Consider the following 19,478-nt stretch of genomic DNA (forward strand, 5'->3'; position numbering starts at 1 on the left):
GTGGCAGAGGAGGATGTGGAGAATCAGAGAAGTCAAGCAGCGTGCCCAAGGTGACACAGCCCGATAGGTTTTTGACACTAAATGAACAAATTCGTTCAGAGCTGAATCTGGAAGCTGGTGTTTGAGCCAGGGCAGGGTAAGGTGTGATTCTGGCTGTTTTGCTGAGAAACAGGTGGAGAAAAGAGCAGCGTGGGAGGTAGTGAAGGCGTAACAGGAGACTAGGGGCTGAATAGCGTGGCTGGATTGGCCGGGAAGGACTAGAGTATGTAGTTGGGCCCCAAGAGGTAGGGAAGAGGGCTTGGGTTTCTGCAGGACAGAGGCCACAGTAATGGGGCCTGGGCTCAGCCCCCTGCTCTGCTGGGTGTGAAGAGCTCATGAGAGCCCAGGTGGTCTGGCATTGCCTTGGAAACTGCTGTTCCCAACCTTCTCCTGACTGTGGAACTGAGATCAGGAGCTACTTATCTCTCTGTTCTCGAAGCCCCTTGATAATTGCTCTGCCAGGGACAAGTTTACAGCAGCAAGTATAACTCTGGGGTGTGGAGGAGGTAGTCAGCTCAAGGCACCCCAATTCTGTCCCAAACTTCTCTTAGGGACATGCGTGGGGTTTTAGGCAGCAAAAAGGCACATTAAATCACCTCCAAAATGTGTGATGCCCACTCTTGCGGGGACACTGAGGTAGGCCCCGGGGAGAACAGAGTGAACAGCAGGGACAGGTCCTAGCCCTGTTGGTGCTTAATAGACTGACACTGAGCCCTTATTTACGATGTGTTGAAAGGTTTCAAAGTACAGGGTTTTGCTTAACAAACATGTATAAGGCATCTGTTACTTATCAGCTGTGTTTAAGGGGTTGGCAAATCAGTACATAAAACAAGCAAGGTCCTTGTCCTCAAGAAACTTATACTTTAAAAGCTGGTAATAATGGGGAGGGGGGGCGCCTGGGTGGCTCATTCGGTTAAGCATCTGCCTTGGGCTCAGGCTATGATCTGAGTTTGAACCCCGCATCAGGCTCTCAGCTGTCTAGGCAGAGCCCACTTAGGATCCTCTGTCCCCCTGTCTCTCTGCCCCCCCCCCAAAAATAAAAAAAAATAAGGGCGCCTGGGTGGCTTAGCCCATTAAGGGTCTGACTCCCGCTCAGGTCATGATCTCAAGGTCCCTAAGTTGAAGTCCCATCGGTGGGGCTGTGCTGACAGCTCAGAGCCTGGAACCTGCTTCAGATTCTGTGTCTCCTGTGCTGCCCCCCCCCCCCCCCCATGCTCTGTCTCTCTGTCAAAAATAAACAAACGTAAAAAAAAAAAAAAAAGGCTGGTAACAGGAAGAACATCCCCTTCTAGGTGAACAAAAATTCACCTAGAAGGTTCTGCCCCACCTTGTCAATTTCAGCCCCCTCCGTTTCCTCCCCCCTCAATTTCAGCTTCCCACCTTGTCAATTTCAGTTCCTTCCTCTGCCAAATGAAGGCCATTGGCCTGGCTGCCCTTTGCTCAATACAAAGTAGGTGGGGTGTGTGTAAGTTACTGCAGGAGGCTTAAGAGGAAGGGGTCTTTGACAGAGGGTGAGGGTGACTGTCTGCCCTCTACCCTGCTCTTTGCAGAACCTGCAGTGGACATGGCTGGGAACCCCCTGCTAGGCAGGACAGGCGTCAGTCCCTGTGGCACTGAATTCCTGCCCAGCCCAACTGCTCACAGCCAGTGGTGACTCAGCAGGGGCTACCCCCTGGGCAGAGGGAAGCTAACCCTCCTGCCCCCCAACCCTGGAGCAACAGCCTGGCAGGAGAACCAGGGAGGGCCCTGGGGTTACTTCTCAGTGCCCAGTGCCTTGTTCCACATGGCGCTCAGGCCTGGGGCCTTCCCTGGCTGCTGGCGACTCTGGGGTCTTGGAATGCAGCTGAGAACATCCATGGGAAGTAGAGAGGCTGCAGGGGACCACCCCACAGCTCAGCCCCACGCAGTTAATTTGCTAGGGGGCATTGCTAGGGGGCTCTGTTTCCTGCATGTGTGGGATGAGATTTAGGGTGACCAGGGCGTTTGCCGTTGGTGGATAGTTGGTTGGTCCTGAGGCTTCCCAGTGGAAGCAGGAAAGCCTTCTGGGTACCTCAAAAGTGGAATAGTGAAGCTAACACACACAGAATGCTTACTGTGTGTCAGGCATTGTTCAAGGTGCCTTACTGCATTATCTCACAACCACCTTGTGAGTTAGGCCCTGTGAACCCCTACTTTGTGGATGGGGAGACCGAGGCACAGAGAGTTCAGTGCCTTGCCCAAGGTCAAATGCTGTTGGGTGGCTCAGTCATCTCACTGGGTCTATTACATGAAACCGTATTTAGTTTTGTTACAGTTGCCTACCGTCTTGTACCCAAGGTCACAGCACCTGTAGCCTGCAAGACTTGAAGTGTACTTTAAAGGGGCCATTGACAAACCTGAAGGTATTACCATTGACCACAGTGGGGAAGGATCAGAAAACTGATTTTGAAGCATAGGGAGGGCCCCGAGGATACTTTGCTCGGAGAAGAGTTGAGAGGTGGGCACCCTTCTGACTGGCTTGTAGAAATGAGACTAGACTTTTCCTTGGGGTTCTAGGTGTACCTCTAGTACCAAGGATGGATGCTTCAGGGAGGCTGGTTTTAGTATTTCAAACTGAAGGCTATCCAAGGAATAAAGCTGTTTGTGGACAGACTGGGAGGCCTTGGTTGGTATGAGCTTCCTGTCCCTGAAGGTGTTCAAGGAGGGATAGACTGAGCACTTGGAGATGTCATGAGTGGATTTCTGCATCAAGTAGGGCTGTGGGTCTTTGGCCTTGAGAGTCCTTTCCAGCCCAGAGATTCTGTGAATCTCTCATCCAGGGTAAGTAGAAGAAGTAGAGAATCACCTGGGCAGCCTCCCCAGGGAGGAACCCCAGGCCCCCTCCAGACACTCCCTCCAGGGCAGCACAGGAGAATCCGGGTATCCTCAGAAAATAATGGACAGGATTGAGGAGTGAGAGGCAAGGGGCGGGCTCTGTTCCCCCTGGCAGGTAGCTCCAACCTCCCGGCAGGTGCATTCCCAAGACCTTGGGATTTGAGTCAGGGTCCTGAGCTGGGGCATCTTGTTGTTAGATTCTCTGGTTTCTTTTGACATCTTGTGGTAAGTGGGGCTTTCACCCTCCATGTATGATCAAAACTCCCTCCTTGGCACCTGGCCTTCTGGATACCGTTACATGTCCCCAGCCTCCAACCGTGCCTTTCCGCCTCACATCTTGAGTTTGGGTCACCCAGGAAACAGGCTTTTTTCTCAGACCCAAGTCCAAGTTGGCCAGCTCCAATAGCTTTTTGGAACAGCAGGTTCTTCAGGGCATGGTTTTCCCTCCGTCTCCTCTGGTGCTCTCCTAGTCACTACCAGTACATTTCTTTTCCCAGCTCAGAGTTTGGGCAGGAGGCCCTGTTTCTTCTCAGACTGGAAAGTCTGGCAGCACAGCTTCTGGATTTAGGCGGACACCACAGGAGTAGGGCATGGTGGGTGAATCCAAAGTGCCTGGGGTCTGGCCTGCATCCCTGTGACATGGTCCCTGCCTTAGGAGTGTGGGTTCATGGGAAAAGCGGATGTGGCTGGGTTTGGGTTTGGAAAGGCAGACATGTGAAGAGTGGGCCAGCAGAGGTTGGCGGGGGGGGGGGGAGGTACTGGGAGGTGGTGACTCCTGGGTCAGCGTCTTAATGTTTGTATGCCTGCTGAGTCTTTACTCCCTTCCTCCTTGCCTAGAAGGCAAGGGATTTCGGCTTTGGGGATACCTTACAAACAAAATAGTCAAGGTGGAATCTCAGGTGCTCACACAGCTGGAACATGCCCTTTGGGATGAGACAGGTGTTCAGTTTTCTCTGGATGGCACAGAGGTTGGACTGCTGTGCTCCAGGGGGTGGCCTCCCCTCTGGCTTGATGGGGGGCTACATCCAAATCAGGGGTTCCCACCTTATCCAAACCCTTACTACCAGAAGGCAGCTGCTCCACTGTAAAGGGTTTCTAAAACTTTCCAAAACATTTCTTTTCATTTTATATAGAGAGAGCATGAGCAAGCGTGAGCGGGGGAGAGGTACAGAGAGGGAAAGAGAGAGAATCTTAAGCAGGCTTCATGCTCAGCACAGAGCCCCACATGGGGCTCGATCCCACAACCCTGGGATCATGATCTGAGCTGAAATCAAGAGTCATTTGCTCAACTGGCTGGGCCATCCAGGCGCCCCATCTAAAGCTTTACTTTCTGTTAAAAAAAACTTTGCCTCCTCTTGCCTCTGATGGGTCAGCTGGGGCTATAGTGCTAAGTTTCCTCATTTCTAAGACTGCAGCTGGCAGGAAGAGGTGGAAAGGTTTATCCCGATTGGCAGGATGCTGAGCTGGGTCCTGATCTCTCTGGGACCCAGTGATGGCTGCAGACTTAGAATCACTATGTGTCAGGCATTATTCCTTGTCAACCAGGACGTTTTTACCAAGGAGACACCCCAAATGCTCTGGATCCCTGTTGACGAAGAGGAGGGTGTCTACAATGGACGCTTTCTCCTGTTTTTTCAACTAAATCTGGTGTATCTCAGGGGTTAAGAAGTGTTGAAGCAAGAGTGTATTACATCCCTGGGTGAAGTGAGCACCTTCTTGTACTTATGGTGAAACTTCCTAAGTTTGTACTAACAAGGTCCCTGCACCTAATATACTCGTTTTTTTTTTTTTTTTTTTCACCCTAATTGAATAATATTCAGGTCCACGTAGAACCAGAGGATATTCAAGCTGGAAGGTATTTTGGGAGTCATCTTGGTACTTTTCAAACTGCAACATGCTTCTCAATCTCCTGGGGAGCTGGTTAAAATGGATATTCTGGTTTAGTAGGTCTGGGGTGGGGGCCTTAGATGTCTCATTTGAAGAACTTCCAGGAGATGCGGACGCTGCTGGCCAGAGGGCTACGCTTTGGATAGCGAGGTCCAACCTAGTCATTCTACAGACAGGAAAGCTGAGGCCCAGAGGCTTAGGTGATTTGCCAGTGGTCAGAACTGGAACTCTGTTCTCTCCATTCCTAGTCTATCTGCTTTAAAAAGGGCCTCCTTCCTTTTAAGCTGCCACTTCCTGCTCAGGCCCAGGGCTCTAGCATAAACAGAACATCCCATCTTAATCCCATTTTACTGTTAGGATGAAAGGCTTCTTGTTCCATCAGGGCCCCTAGCTTCACAGCCTGCATTTTTATTATCTCCAAAGGGGTTTTAAAAGTTTTTTTTTTTTTTATTTGTTCTGACTTACGGGCACCTCCCCTTCTCTGCTGGAGATGGTAAGAATCGGTTCTCTCTCTCCCCCCAAAAAGTGTGCCGGGCATTGTTTAGGTACAACCATTTCAGTTTCAGCCTGGAAAAGTACTGTTGGGCGCAATCCCTTTGTCGTTCCCTGCTTTTTGGACTCTCCCCTGGGGTGGTCTGAGGAAGGTTCTCTGTGTATCTCTGCTGCCACCTGCTACCTCCTGAGGCCAAACTTTGACTCTGCCTCAGTTTCCCAGGCTTTCAGGTATTCTCAGGCCTCTTCCAGAATGGGACTTTCAGGGCAGGGTGGTTCCCAGCAGACAGAGGGTATCAGGGGGTTGGCCTAGGACCAGTAGGAACTGGTTTGTCAGACTAAGGAGGTCTCCACTCTCTGTCCCCTCCTGCTGGTGGGAGGGCAAAATGCCAGTCTGGGGACAAGGCCATAATGGCAACAAGGGGGTAAAAGTCTCACCAAGGCTGAGGGATCGCAGAATATAAGGGGAAGTCGGGAAAACTGCCTTTTATAGACATGTTCCTTTCTTTCCTTTTTTTTTTTTTTTTTTTTTTTCTTCCCAAGTTTACTCACAGCGACAGTGCCACTCGCAGGCGCCTGGTCTGTCTGTGGTTGCGCCTGGGGTGGGCGGGTGGCACCCGCATACCCCCTTCCCCCATCTTGCCTGCAAGTTGCCTGACCTGCATCGGAATCCATAGGGGGGTGGGGGAGAAGCCTTTCAGATGCTGGATGCAGTTGAATTCAGCGTATTCGCCTCGTCGCCTGCCCTCATCCAAGATCGGGGAGGAGAGCCCAGCTTTCTTCTGCGTGTGAATGCTGTAGTGTGTTTGCCTGCTCGGACTTCCCTAACCCTTTCTTTTCCTTTCCCACAGCGAATGCTCTGGTTTTCTCAGCAAACAGCTCACATTTGGCATTTTGACGTTTTATTAAAAAAAGAAAAAGAAAAAGCCCTACCCAGGCAAAAAAGCGGGGACCCTTCTCTTCTCCGATGAGATCCGAGCTCGCGTCAAAGGCTGCACCTGCTTTGCGCCCCTACCAGGAAGGGGTGCTTGTGTGGGAGGGAAGAAGGGAGGTTCTGCGCCCCCGAATCCGGAGAAAGCAGCCCGCCCGCCCCCTCACCGGGCAGCCAGAGCAGCGCACCCGAGAGCCGAGCCCAAGAAGCCGGCCTCTGACGGTGCTGGTCTGCTTGCCAAAAAATGCCCCTTGCATCTCAATTTCCCCGGCCGTTTCTCTCCCACGCACGACTCGCCCGGGGCCACCTCGGCTCCCTAGCGCAGTCCTTGGGGCGCTGGTTCCATCCCTCCCCTCCCAACGCCGAACGCAAAGCCCACCGCCAAGAAGGCGCAGAGGGTGCGGGGTGGGGGCACCAGCCCCTCCCGTGCCCCTCAGTCCCCTCCCAGCCGAGCCCAGCTCCCAGACTCTCGATCACGGAAATAAGTGTCATTTAGACGGAGAACCGCGCGTCCGCGGCCCCCCGTCCCTGGCTCTGGGTGCTTCTCTGCGGTTCCAGTGCGCTCCCGAACCCCCCTCCCCCGTCGCCGTTTTCGGGCCTGTGCCCCCCACCCAGACTCGGGAGCACTCCCCGGTCACCTCGGCCGCGTCCATTTCACTTCCTCTCGCGGTCCGGATTGCAGCAAAACACCGGGCAGCGCGAGGGCCAAAAAGTGGAAAGGAGAGCGCCTTTCGGCGTCGCGCAAGCCAGCTCGCTAACTCCCCCTCCCCAGCCCAGACCCTCTCAATCCCAACTGCAACTTTTTCCCTTCCGTCTTGGTTTCCCCTTGGCCGCGGCGAGCGGGCGCCCGGCCGCGAGGCGTGGAGCGGGCAGGCGGCCGCGCGGCTGCGGGTGGCGGTGCGGGCGAGAGCCGCGAGCCGCGAGCCGGAGAGTGGGTGGGTGGGTGGGGAGGGAGGAGGGGAGAGGACGGGCGGGGAGAGAGTGGGGTGTGGGGAAGGGGAGGGGGAGAGGAGGGAGGGGGGAGATTCCGCTCTCCTGCCGCTCCCAGCCGGGGCGGGGGGGAGGAGGCCGCGAGGAGGGAGGGGAGGAGGGAGGGGAAGAGAGGGAGGGAGCCGAGGAAGACGCTCCGATAACCCGTGCGTTTCGTAAGGCTCTGAGCACTTGTACATTTCTGCAGGCGCGCGACGAGCCATTCGCGGCGGCTGCTGCAGCTCCGACTGCATCCTCCTCCTCCTCCTCCTTCCCCCGGGCTCCGGGTGTGTGTCTGCGTGAGTGTATGTGTGTGTGTGTGTTTTGCAGGTGTGTCCGTTTTAATTCTGCCCAGTAGGTGGGACTTGGTGACTTTAGCACCATATTTTTCCTTTTCTTTTTTTTCCCTTCTTTTTCTTTTTTGCCTCCCCACCGTCTGTTGCAACCCTGCAAAGTCTCGGAGTCGGAGAGCGCGGCTCGCTTCCCGAGCCCCCGGACCCGGCGAGCCGGCGAGCGCCGAGCCGGCCACCATGCCAGGCAGACCGCGCCACTAGGCGCTCCCCGCGGCTCCCACCCGGCGGCGGCGGCGGCGGCGGCGGCGGCGGCGGCCGCGATGGTTTCAGACGCTGAAGGATTTTGCATCTGATCGCACGGCGTTTCAAAGGCAGAGGCCCCCCCTCCCCCTTCCCCCCTCCCTCGCCGTCTTTGTTTCCTTCCCCCCCAGCTCTCCCCACTCCCCCCACCCCACCCCCCTCTCCTCTCCTCCTCCTCTTTTTTAGAAGCCGCGATCGGAGATGGATGTCTCTCTTTGCCCAGCCAAGTGTAGTTTCTGGCGGATTTTCTTGCTGGGAAGCGTCTGGCTGGACTATGTGGGCTCCGTGCTGGCTTGCCCTGCAAATTGTGTCTGCAGCAAGACTGAGATCAATTGCCGGCGGCCGGACGATGGGAACCTCTTCCCCCTCCTGGAAGGGCAGGATTCAGGGAACAGCAATGGGAACGCCAGCATCAACATCACAGACATCTCAAGGAATATCACTTCCATGTAAGTCGGGCGGCAGCTTCCCCAGCCCGCCTCCCCTCTCGCTCCGCGTCTCCCCCACGCCAGCCCGCCCGCCCGCCCTCGGCCGGGAGCCGGCCCTCCGCCCGCCCGCCCCAGCTCGCTGCTGCCCGCCGTCCGCCGGGCGCGCGTCAGGCTCGCCGTGGCTCGGGAGATGCTTTCGGGCGGCGGAGTCCAGGTGATCCGGCCCCGGCCCGCGTGAGCCGGGGCTTGCGTGTGTGCCTCTCCTCGGAGGGAACCCCAGCCGGCCAAGGGCTTGCGGGGGCCCAGCTCCCGCCCCCGCCCCCACCCGCTGTGGCTCGTCGAGTTCTTTGCCCCCCACTGAATAGCAACAGTTTGGCCACGCTCGAGTGGAATAAAGTAGACGAGGTTCGATTCCCGGCAGAGCCGGCGGCAGTGACAGCGGCGGCGCTTAGCCGGTAGGGAAGGTGACAGGGACTGTTCGCGATCCAGCCGAGATGTTTAACTATTTCCTTTTGGAAACCGCAAAGCACGCTGACAAGTAAACAAGTTGGGAGCTGGCTGCTCGCGGGGAGACTTTGGACATGTCGTGGCCGTCATGGACGCCTACCTCTTCCCTTTCCCTCTCGCCCGCCCTCTCCAACCCCATTTTGGGCATTTCCGAGACACCCCCCGCCTTTCCCACCCTCATCTGCATCTGGGCGCCTACAGATCCCGTCCTTGTGAGCTTTGATGACTGCTCCGGTAATTCCGAGTCAGGATGGAGAACGGAGCAGAGGGGACTGGCGTGTCTTGGGGATGGGGGTTATATGATCTTGCAGATGCGTTTTTTGGGGAAAATCCAACTCGGATCGGCGTTTTGTTTGGTTCTGCCCCATCTGAGTGAGATATGGTGGCCCGTATTTCCCACCCGTCCCCCTCCCCCCAACCTTGGGTAGGGGTCGGGGATAGAACTGTGAGCCCCGGGAAAGAAGAGCTCAGGGTCCGGGGAAGCTGGCCATCTTTTCTTCCACTGACCTCAGGGCCAGGTGACACCCCCCCCCCACCCCCCGCATTTTGACATCCAGAGATGGGTGTGGACGCACTGGGGTTGCCCAGGGCATAGCTCTCTTATCCCCCTCCCGAGGTCCACACCCCTTGGGGTCCCTCAAAGTGAGTAGGAAGCCAAGAGGGATTCACACTGAAGTCTTGGCTGGGGTCTCAGGAAGACGTTTGGGGTGGACTCAAGACCTGCTAAGTCTGCCATTGGTGCTGCTCTCCCAGGCGGCAACCCTCCCTTTGCCTCAGAGATGGGGCGGCCAGGCCGGGAGGAATTGCAGTCCTGCTCTCCCAAGAAAGCCCGCCAGCCCTTTTGGTTTCATGGAGAGTGTGCTCGTGTTCTTGCCACTAACAGTTTGAGGAAATGTATGGCCCAGGAGATGTCTCTGACTCCTGGCCCAGGAGACCAGCTTGACCCACATCTTCGCTCTGCCGCTCACGTCCTCACTACCTTCAGCGGGTGGGCCTGGGATAATAAGACAAACAGCCAAGGTGGGAGGGGTTGGAGGGGGGCAGGGGCTAAACAGGATGGACCCAACTCTGCGTCTCCTGCCCTGCAGGCCACAGCATTCCAGCATCCGGGAGGATGCCTGGAGGAGGGTCTGGAGCGGGATCGTCAGGGAAACTCCAGCTGGGAAGTGCACCATCGGGCTGTGGGGGCTGGGGTGGGGAGAGCATAGCAGTGGGTCCAGGGGCTCAGGAGTGGGATCTAGGGATTTCCAGGGGGGATTAGTGGGCCAAGGGTTGGAGAGAAGGGGGCCTGGTGTGGGTCTCTGGGAGCTGGGGAGCCTTATTCAGCTTGTTCTCTGCTTCCAGGATATGTGTATCTGTAGGAAGCCAGAGGGAGGCAGGGATGGCCACAATTACGTAGGCTCTCTGTAGCCAGGCAGAGGTTTTCAGCGCTCCTCTGAAAGCGATGCTTGGGGAAGCAGTTTGATCGAGGAGAGTTGGCTTCTGTTTCCAGGCAGTGGTTCCGAGACAGAGGTGCTGGAAAGGTGGGTGATGGGTGGGGATGGGGCAGTCTCTTGTCCCCTTGGGTGTTGGAGGACTCCAGTGGGACATACAGGAGGACGGTGAGCAGGGAGTGTATTGGGAGACTGTGTGTGTGTCCCCATCCTTGCTTTGGGACTCTGCAGATGGGACTCCTCTCTTTAAATCCACCCCAACACCTAAGAGCCAGGGAACCGGATTCCCACAGGAACTGTGTGGAGTGGCAGGTGGGAGAGAGGCAGGTCAGAGGTCATAGGTCTGATGACCCTTCCTCACCCCATCTTTTCCCCAGTGCCCTGTTACATCTATGGCTGGTATTGACTGAACTCGGGGAAGGGCCTCGTCTTCTAGCCCAGAGGCAGAGATCAGTGGAGGGAGGCAGGGGGAATCGTGCTCAGCCTGGGAAGCAGATGTCACCGTGTCCTGTTTTACCCGAGGGAATGGAAGCTCAGGGTGGCAGAGTAATGTTTGGGGGCACGTAGCCCCAGTGGAGAGCCAGGCTTGGATCTCTGTCCTTCCAACACCAAAGCCGAGGCCCCAGTTCTGCCTGGAAGCCTGTGGAAGCAGGCTGGGAGGAGGGCCTTAAGGGCAGACAGAAGCTCTCACTGCAGGGCAGGAGGCCCGACTTCAGCATGACCTGGCAAGGGGGCTTGAGTTGAAGCCGGGGCTTGGCCGGAGGAAAGCGTGATCTTCCGATTTCTGGCGGTATCAGAGATGCAGAGTTGAGGGGTCCTGCAGTCTTCTAGCCTGAAGCTCTTGCTGGTGGATGCTTAGGGGTGCAGCTTGGGCAGACTCTGGGGGATGAAGAAGAGGCTGGGGTGTAGCCAGATTTCGACATCAGGCCTAGCTATGGGAACTGGGGGGGGCTGGCTTCCACAGATGTTGTGGGACCGTAGAGTTCTAAGGTCCTTTCCTCAGTGCTTAACTGACGATACGTAAATTTTAAGACAGTTGAGAGGTGCCTCGTGGTCTTTCTCTCAGGGTCGTGTGTGGCTTGGCTGTTGTGTACCCATCGGAGGTTGGCTGAGGGTGCCTCTGATGGAGCAGGGGGCTGTCCCGTTGGTATCAGGAGGGAAGCCGCTGTAAGGCATCAGGGCAGAAGTGTGGGTCTCCCCTCCGCTCCTCCCCAAGGGCCCTCTCCCTTGGCCTCTTTCTGTTTAGGAGGCCAGTCCCTCTGGAGCCCAAGGCACACAGTAACCTTACCTAGAAGGGTCCACGCACTGCCCTGCTGCGCTCTGGCCCCACCAGGCTCTGACGTCACAAAGGCAGAGGGCGGTGGCTGGGAGGTGGGCCCACTGTCTAGGTCAAGCCTGCCTGGGGTTGGATCTGAATGGTGTCTTCTTTGACTGTCTGAAGATCAAAGGGGAGGAGATGGCTCACAGGGCCCAGAGTTCCTGGGACTGGCTACCCCGCCTTGGGAATACCATGAGCTCTTTCTTAGCTGGGACTCTGAGCCACCAACTGGGTCTCTGCAGGAGCCACCCCAGGATGGCTGGTGTTTGCAGCTCTCAGGTCCTTCTGTGTCCCTGGTCTTCCCTGCAGGCCCTTGCCTGGCTGGGTGAAGGATCTTTTGGGCTTTGGCTGCTGTATTGACTCCTTGATACTTAGCCTTTCTAAGGATCAAGGGAAGAGCCAGCCTTGACAATTACCCTTGAGAGCTGGGATGCAGGCAGGGGTGTGAGCCAGGCCCCAAGGGCATCATGGAGCTCAGCCAGGCTCTTGGGAGTTAGGCTAGGCCTGAGAGAGGTGGGCTCAATCTGGAGGCCTTTGTGGTGAGATTTGGAAGGGGGAGTGGTGGCAGCTCTGGGGAGTGGGGCACTTCTGGGATGAAAACTGGGGACCCTGGACTCCAGAGGTCCTGGGATTTTGCTTGGAGACAGAGTCTTCAGCCCCCACAAGCCCAAGTGAGTCTTTCCTGGCACAGTCTGGGGCTCAGGGTATCATCTCTACAGCTCCAGGGGGACCTGAGCATGTGGTGGTTTTGGGTAACACCGGCCCAACCTGACCCTAGCGTTGAGAGCCTTTGGGGACTGGTCCCTGGAGGGCTGAGCCTGGGGCCTGGGAGGCAGCTCAGGGTCCTGCCTAGCTGGAGTGGCGCTTGAGGCTGTGAAGAAGGGAGGGGCCTGATGTCTGCTCCCCTGGGATGCTGTCTGTCCTTGCCCCGCCTGTCCCTGTCTGCTGCCTTCTCTTCCTCTCTGAGTGTAATGGGGGAGCCCTCGCCCTAGCTGACTCTTAAGTGGGAGTGTGGGTGGGCCGTGACCTTCTCTCGGGATGACCTTTGCCAGTATTGTGGCATCTCTCCTGCCACTGGACTCCGTCCCTTGGTTTATACTGGGATCACAGGCATGGTCTCTGGCCTCCCTTCGGGGCCTCCAGGTGGCCAGAGGGAAGGTAGACTTAGAGAAAGGGGTGAGTCACCATGAGTCCTACCACTGGTCGTGCCCCTAACCCACTGTGAGCATTAGGAGGTGCTATAGCCTTTCTGAGCCTATAAATTCAGCTCTGAATTGAGGCCATGGGGCGGTGCCCCTTCCATCTTGGACATCTGCCATGCTAGCCCAAGGAACACCCCTACAAGGCTCTGTGAGGCCACTTCTAAGGGCACCGTCTTTGGGGTTGGTGGCTGACCTTTATGATGCACCCCAGAAGAGGGCAGGGCTGATTGCTCTCTGGCCATTGGCCGTTTTCCCCTTCCTTCTTCCTTCCCTTCCTACTTCTAGAGAACTCTGGCTCACCCAGAAAGAGCCACACGGTTTGGACTCAACTGCCCAGACCAAATGCCACACTTAGCAATGTACCAGGGCCTGCAGCCTCTGAGAGCCCAGACACCCGGCTTCATGGCTGTCTGTTCTCTACTCTGCGTTCAAGGCAAGAAGGAGACCTCCTTCTGCAAAGCTTCCAGTCATTGCCCCAGCAGAGACCTCCTCTGGATGTGAGAGGAACATGCTAGAACTTCCAAGTTATTCTTGTCTAAAACAAGGAATGTTCAATATTTAGCATATGGACTGAAGATACACAAGCATATGATATAATAAATAGGAGCTTTCTGGGGTCACAAGATAAAATTTTTGTTGCTAAAGCATGTGTAATCAAAAAACCTTGGTGTGTCCATAATCTAAAAGGCTTAGAAGAGCCTGGGTTTGGGAGGGAGGTGGGTAGACGGTAGGACAGGTGACCCTGAAGCCCAGACTCTCCCTCTTGGCTCTGTTCCAGGGGAGGGGTGGGTTGATTGGCAGGGGGAGCAGGGAAAATGAGAGGAGGGGTCAGGCTGGGTGGCAGAGGAGAATCTCAGCCCTGGACCACTGGAGGGCCAGGCTGGGTCTCAAAAGACTATCTCCTGGTACCCATCAGGTCCTGCCTTTTGTTTCTGTCTAGCAAATTCTTTACCTCCTGAACACCTCAGCATTTCTCTTATGCTTTCTAGTTTACAGTGGTTGGGTTTATTTTGGCCACAGCTACTTGAAGCGCATAAGCAGGGATCATAAGCAGTCCCATTTTACCGATCAACAAAATAAAGAAAAGGGTTGAGTTGCATGTCTCCCCAAAGGAAAGCTGTAGAAGTCTCGTGACTCCTTCTGTGGTGCTCCAGTCATGACTTCTTCTCTCTGAGTTCCATGGACTCTTCTCTCTGGCGGTGGTCCTTTGGCTAGACATCCTGTGGCTCCATTTTCATCCAGAAAGTTCTTTCTCCCACGGGGGGGGCAGCATTCTGGAAACAGTCCATCTGTGAGGGATTGGAGGACAGCTGAGAGTCCTGGAAGATGGGTCTAGGTGTGGCCTGAGTGGAGGCTGCATTTGCCCCCCCCCCCCCCACCAGATCTGGTGGTGGCTGTCAGCCACTCAAGTTGTCTGTTATCCCATGAGCCTCACTCGCCTTCACTTTGGGAAACACATACTCCTGGAGACCAGGCATGTTTGCTGCTCCTGTTTGATGGGTTGGATCACCAAGGATGAGGACTTCACTGAAGTCATAACAGAAGCTCAGTGCCCACTGGAGCCCTGGGAATCCCCATGAGGATCCTTAATCTTGTGCAGGGCTCACCAGAACTCATGGCGGGAAGGAACGGCTGCAGGCGTCCCCTCCCTCATGTTTCTGCCCAAGGGGACCGCGAGAGGCCCTGACAGAGCCAATGACTTGCCTGTGGCCCCGGGTTACTGGAGGGTCCCTCTCTCAGGTGCTGGGGCAGGCGTCACCCTCTTCTGCTCTGTCAAAGCCAGAGCTTTGCCCATGACTGTGTCTCCCTCTGGGGCGATGTTTCCAAATCCGGGGTCCCCAGAGGCAGCCACTAGGCGAGGCTGGCAGCCACACGGCTCCTCGTAGCCTGCGGCCCTCGCCAATTACAGATTCACTCGGTGAGGCTTTCTGCTCTGCTCTGTTTACGTGCAGGGCTGGAGAGCCCATCCTTTCTCTCCAGCCTCACCTCTGTCCCCCGGCCCTCCTTCCATCTGCCTTGTCCCACCAACAGTGTGCCTGGTCTGGGTGGTAGGAGATTTGGGATTCCTTCCTCAGAATCATCAAGCATGGCGAGGAACACGGTGGCTGGGTTTCCCCAGCTGATCCTCGGGGCCTGGCCTCTCCCTAGGTTTGGACAAGCCCCTTACCTCTTCTGGGCCTCTGTTGCCTTATCTGTAAGTTGAGCATGCGGTAACTACTTCTTAGCAGTGCTCTGAGGGGCAGTGCCCTGTATCACGCCCAGCAAAGAGAAAGTCATCAATATATAACAACAGTTAACTGGTACCGAGTGCTTCCTGTGTTGTAGACCTTGTTTCAAGCACTTTGGAAGCAATAGTTCATTACGATCTCACATGAACCCTAGGAGAGAGGTACTGTTAGTTAATACTAATCCCATTTTACAGGTGCAGTACGAGCCTAGATATCGAATTTGACTTGCTTAATTTTGCACAGAGTGGGCTGACATTTAACGTCAAGCTGTAGTGTCTGGACTCTTGGGCTAGTGTACGTTGGTGGACACACACATTTGTATAGTCATTCGTGAATACACGACCATCGTACTCCGTTAAGAATTAAAAAGAGGGTCGACATGAAGGCCTAGAAGTGTCGTCTATTTTGTAACATTCCGGGTCTGTGGATGCCAACTGCCCTGGTGGTGTGGTCAGAGGGGAAGGCGAATGAGATGATGGGGATGGGGCTGGCCTGGCAGCACTGGCTGATGGGGTCACAGACAGGCAGTCTCAAGTCGGGGAGGCCTGGGGGCTTGCCTCCATGACCCGCTCTCCGCAGCACCTTCCCCCAGGGCGGTGTCTCAGCCAAGCCCTCTTCCCAGGCCTCCTTGACCACCCTGTGGTGTCTTGGCCTTAGGTCAGGTCAGCTCCCCCAGGAGACCGGGTGCCGGCTGAGTCCGGCGGGGATTCAGGAAGGCGACGGCTGGGTCCCCGCCAGCTCCGCTCTGGGCTGAGGTGTGGTCAGCAGGATCGTGTCCCTGACTGCCCGTCTCCTGAGAGAGCTCGGGTGAGAGAGTGGAGGGCAAGGGGGCTTCTCGCAGGTAGAGCTTCGGGGTTTCAAGACTGCTGATGGACGCGGAGCAGAAGGGGGATGTCTACAGTGCCGAGCAGCTAGAGCTGGGAGCTCGTGTGGAGAGCGTCTTCCCTGATTTCATGGCTCTTCTCTTGCTGCCTCCTCAGACCAGCCGGCTTTCCTCTCCTCCACCCTTCCTGTCGCCTGCGCTGTGCCCCATTGCTTCACGGAAGCTCCGTCTGCCTCTCCACGGGGATGAGCTGGACGCAGGGAGGATGGCTACAGCTGTCCCCGTGGAGACGGCGGGAGTCCTGCTGAGACCGCAGGGCCTGCCTTTGTGGAAACACCCTGTTTTGCTGCTGCTTGGCTGGAGGGCTCACCGCATCACAGAACCTCCCTGGCCTTGGTTTTTCTTTCTGGGAGTTGGGGTACTCCTGCCTGTCTCCCTCATGGGGTCATGGTCAGATCGATGTGGTAACGTGCTTCATGGGCTGTCTAAACAGTGGGGTGCCACGTGGATTGTTTCTATTTCTAGATGTCTGGGGGTATTTTTGAGTTAGGAAGAAGATCAAGACTTTGAACCATAAATCACCTGATCTGGAAAGGGGTTTGGAAATAACTGGGGTCCAACCCAGTTTTACCAAGGAGGAACGTGGGGCTCAAGGGAGGTGGATGGGCTTGGCTCAGTCACCTAGTGAGTCCTGGCGTGGGGCCCTGCCTCCCCAGCTGGTGTGGCTTTCCTTCCCCACCCTCTGCTAGCGGCTGCTGTGGGGCTGAGGGATTTGGGCTCTTCCAGAGGAAGGGAAAGGAGCCCCTAGTCTCTTGCAAAGAGAGAAAATGAAGGGAGCAATCTTAGACTCGCTGTCCTAACCTTGCTGCCTCCCACGGTAAACTAGGCTGTGTGTGCGCATCTGGGGGTGTCTTTGCGCAGGCACAAGCGCATGTCTTCTGTTCGCTGTGCACATCACGTCTGAGGTCTTCGTAAACAAGCTCTAAAGCCTTTGGCTTCCTGCTTGCCAAGTTCAGCTACGTGTAGACCCTGGTGGCCACCAGAGGGCAGTGCTGCGCATGAGACGGTAGGAGGCTGGTGAAGGCCAGCACCAGCCTGAGCTGGGGATGTGGCTCTAGCCTGGTGAGATGTGCGCTGGCTGGCAGACCTGGCTTTCAGACCCTTTCTTGAGCCAGGGATGAGCAGGGAGGTCGCCTGTCCCTGAGGCGGGGCTTCTCTCTGCAGAGCTGGTCCTGCCTTCACCGTAACTGCAGCCCAGCCACGGGAGTCTCCTGGGCCTGAGCTCCCCGGGACGTGGCTGGGAGAGTGCCCTGGGTGGATGGAAGTCACTGCTCTTCCCCTCTGGTCTGTCTCTGCAGCAGCAGCAGGAGGGATCGGCACGTTTGCACAGGGGTAATGGAGATGAATGAACGGGACGTAGTTCCTGCCCACGAAGATCAGTCTTGATGTGGACACAGAGAAGTTTAGAGGTGGTTACGCTGTGGGGTTAGTGTCCCAGAAGAATTGAGCTTTATGAACTCCCCCAGGCTGTTTGATATTCTCACCCAAGTGTGGGGGCATCGCTCACTGCTCCCTGCCCCCTTCCCCTCATGCCAAGCTTGGGGGTCACTTAGACACCAGGTGACTGCTCAGTAAATACCAGGTCCTGATGATTACCAGGTGCGAGACCTTGGTGCTGTCTTTTAGTCTTTCTGGGCTCTGTTTCTCCCTCAGAGATCCCCACGTAAGTTGACGGGCCCTGCCTGGACAAGCTGGTTTGGACCGTTTCCTTTCTGTGAGTACTTGGCTATTTTCTGTCTGTTCTGGGCAGTCTCATATTGAGCAGGCGCTGTCTGGCCCCATTTGCTAGTTGGTCCACACGTGAGCCCTGTCCCACTACTGTGGTTGTCGGCTTTGGAGATGAGGTCTTCTGCTTTCGTGGTGGGTGTTCAGCTCACAGAGCCGCGTCTTGCGATGCTGTCCTGAGACCCATCCCTGGGCTGCAGATGGGACCCTCTCTGTTGCGGTCAGTCTTTCCCCACCTCCTCGTTTCTGACACTTTCTTGAGGCTGGTACCTTGAAGAGCAGGGGTGAAGCTGACGTTCATGGCCCTCCTGCTAGATTGGAGGTTGTCTGTGTATGCAACCCTGCTTATGTATGGCTTGAGATCACAACTCTGCCTCTTACCAGCTCTGTGACCTTGGACTGGCTACTTTTTCGATCCTCAGTTTCCTCACCTGAAAAACGGAGATAATGCTAATAATGCAATGATGCTATTGTAAGATTTCACGAGAGAGTGTGTATGCACGCGCGCATGCGCAGTTCCTCTCATTTTCTTCCTCTTCTCATTACCACACTCCGGAACTTCATCCCCACGGGCACAGATACTTCCTATGGCTCTCATCTGTTCTTTCTGCTTCCAGTCTTTTCTCCTTCTAGCTCAGCACGCTCACCCTGACGGATTAAGCTTCTAATCCAAGGCCTTCTGTTAGAATAATTCTGGCGCCCGAGATTTTCAATGGCCCTTTTGTCTGGGAGGCAGCTCGGTGTGGTAGGGAGAATAGTGGCTTCTTTGGCCACGCGGCCTTCAGTTTAAATCCTGGCTCTGCCCCTGTGTCAGTCTACCCACGTTGTTTAACTTCCCTGAGCCTCAGTTTCCTTCTCTGAAAGATCAGGCTAACTGTGTCCATCTTTGTAGAGTAGTTGTCGGGATTAGACGAGATTACCGTAGGTGCCTGGCACGTGACGGGTGCCCAGAGGCCAAACTGGCATGTAGTACGATGGGAGTCTCACAGAGGTGATAGGCAGTGACATTTCCGGGTCCTTGAAGCATGGGGCTAGAGGGAGTTACGTGGGTGGAGGTAGCACCTGGGCCAAGCTGAGGAAGGCAACAGAAGGACCAGGATGGAGTATATCTGGAAAAGGTGACAAAGTGACTAAGGCACATGTCTTTCAAAAGAGCAGGGAGATAGCTGGTTCCCACTGATAGACTCAGTTGGGGGACCAGGGGGCAGAGTGTCCCAGGCGCTCTGGATGTGGGGAATTTCTATGCAGACTAATTCAGGAGCACCCAGCCTCTTGCAGATGGGGTCCCATGGAGTTTTACTGCTGTTCTTGCCCGGGGTAGCTCCCCATTCGCTAGATGATCCCCTTCGGGGCTACTGTAATTGACTAAGCCTGTCAGCTACAGATGGGGCTGTGGGACCAGTCCTGGGAGAAAGAACTTAGGAATCTAGTGGGAAGGGGGTGAATCCTGAATCCTCCAGTCCACCCTCAAGGGCCTCCCATTCACGTTCACTCCAGTTCCACGTTGAGCCACAAGAGGGCACTAGACCATGAGGTCTGCAGGGAAGGAGGCGCTGGTTTGCCTGCCCTGTTGAGATTGTGCCTTTGATCAAAGCTGGTTTTCTCACAGGTTCCAGCATCACTGAGGGTCATGGTAAAGCCATTTGATTTAACTAGGGCCCGTAGCTCCATAGCTTAGAGTCTGATATCTCAAGGGAGGCTAACTTGGATAGTGGAAAGGTCATAGAATTTGGCTTCAAACTCAGGTTCCAACACTCGCCCTCCCCCTTGCTTGTTTTTTGTTTTTTGTTTTTTGTTTTTCACTTTGAGTAAGTTGCTTAACTTCTCTGGATCTCATTTTCTTCATCTGCAAAGTAAGGTGCTTTGGGAGGTGTTGCTGTTGTGAGGATTAAATTATATGATGTGTGGAAAATGTCCGGAACATGGTGTTCACTCCATGGTTGGCCATCTGTCTCTTTCTGGAAGAAAGATGAAGTTAGGATACAGGGCA

General features: G+C 55.5%; 1 protein-coding gene across 1 annotated transcript in view; it reads left to right on the forward strand.

Annotated features, from left to right (window-relative positions):
• The window catches only part of NTRK3 (neurotrophic receptor tyrosine kinase 3), a 539,904-nt gene that overhangs the window by 151,910 nt on the left and 368,516 nt on the right, over positions 1-19,478 (forward strand). Inside the window, exon 3 of the mRNA XM_042941053.1 lies at positions 7,951-8,213. Coding sequence (XP_042796987.1) covers positions 7,966-8,213 — 248 coding nt within the window. The 5' untranslated portion in view covers positions 7,951-7,965. The remainder of the gene's footprint in view (positions 1-7,950; positions 8,214-19,478) is intronic.

The sequence above is a fragment of the Panthera leo genome, chromosome B3 (genome assembly GCF_018350215.1).
Source record: "Panthera leo isolate Ple1 chromosome B3, P.leo_Ple1_pat1.1, whole genome shotgun sequence".
In the NCBI taxonomy this organism is placed as follows: domain Eukaryota; kingdom Metazoa; phylum Chordata; class Mammalia; order Carnivora; family Felidae; genus Panthera; species Panthera leo.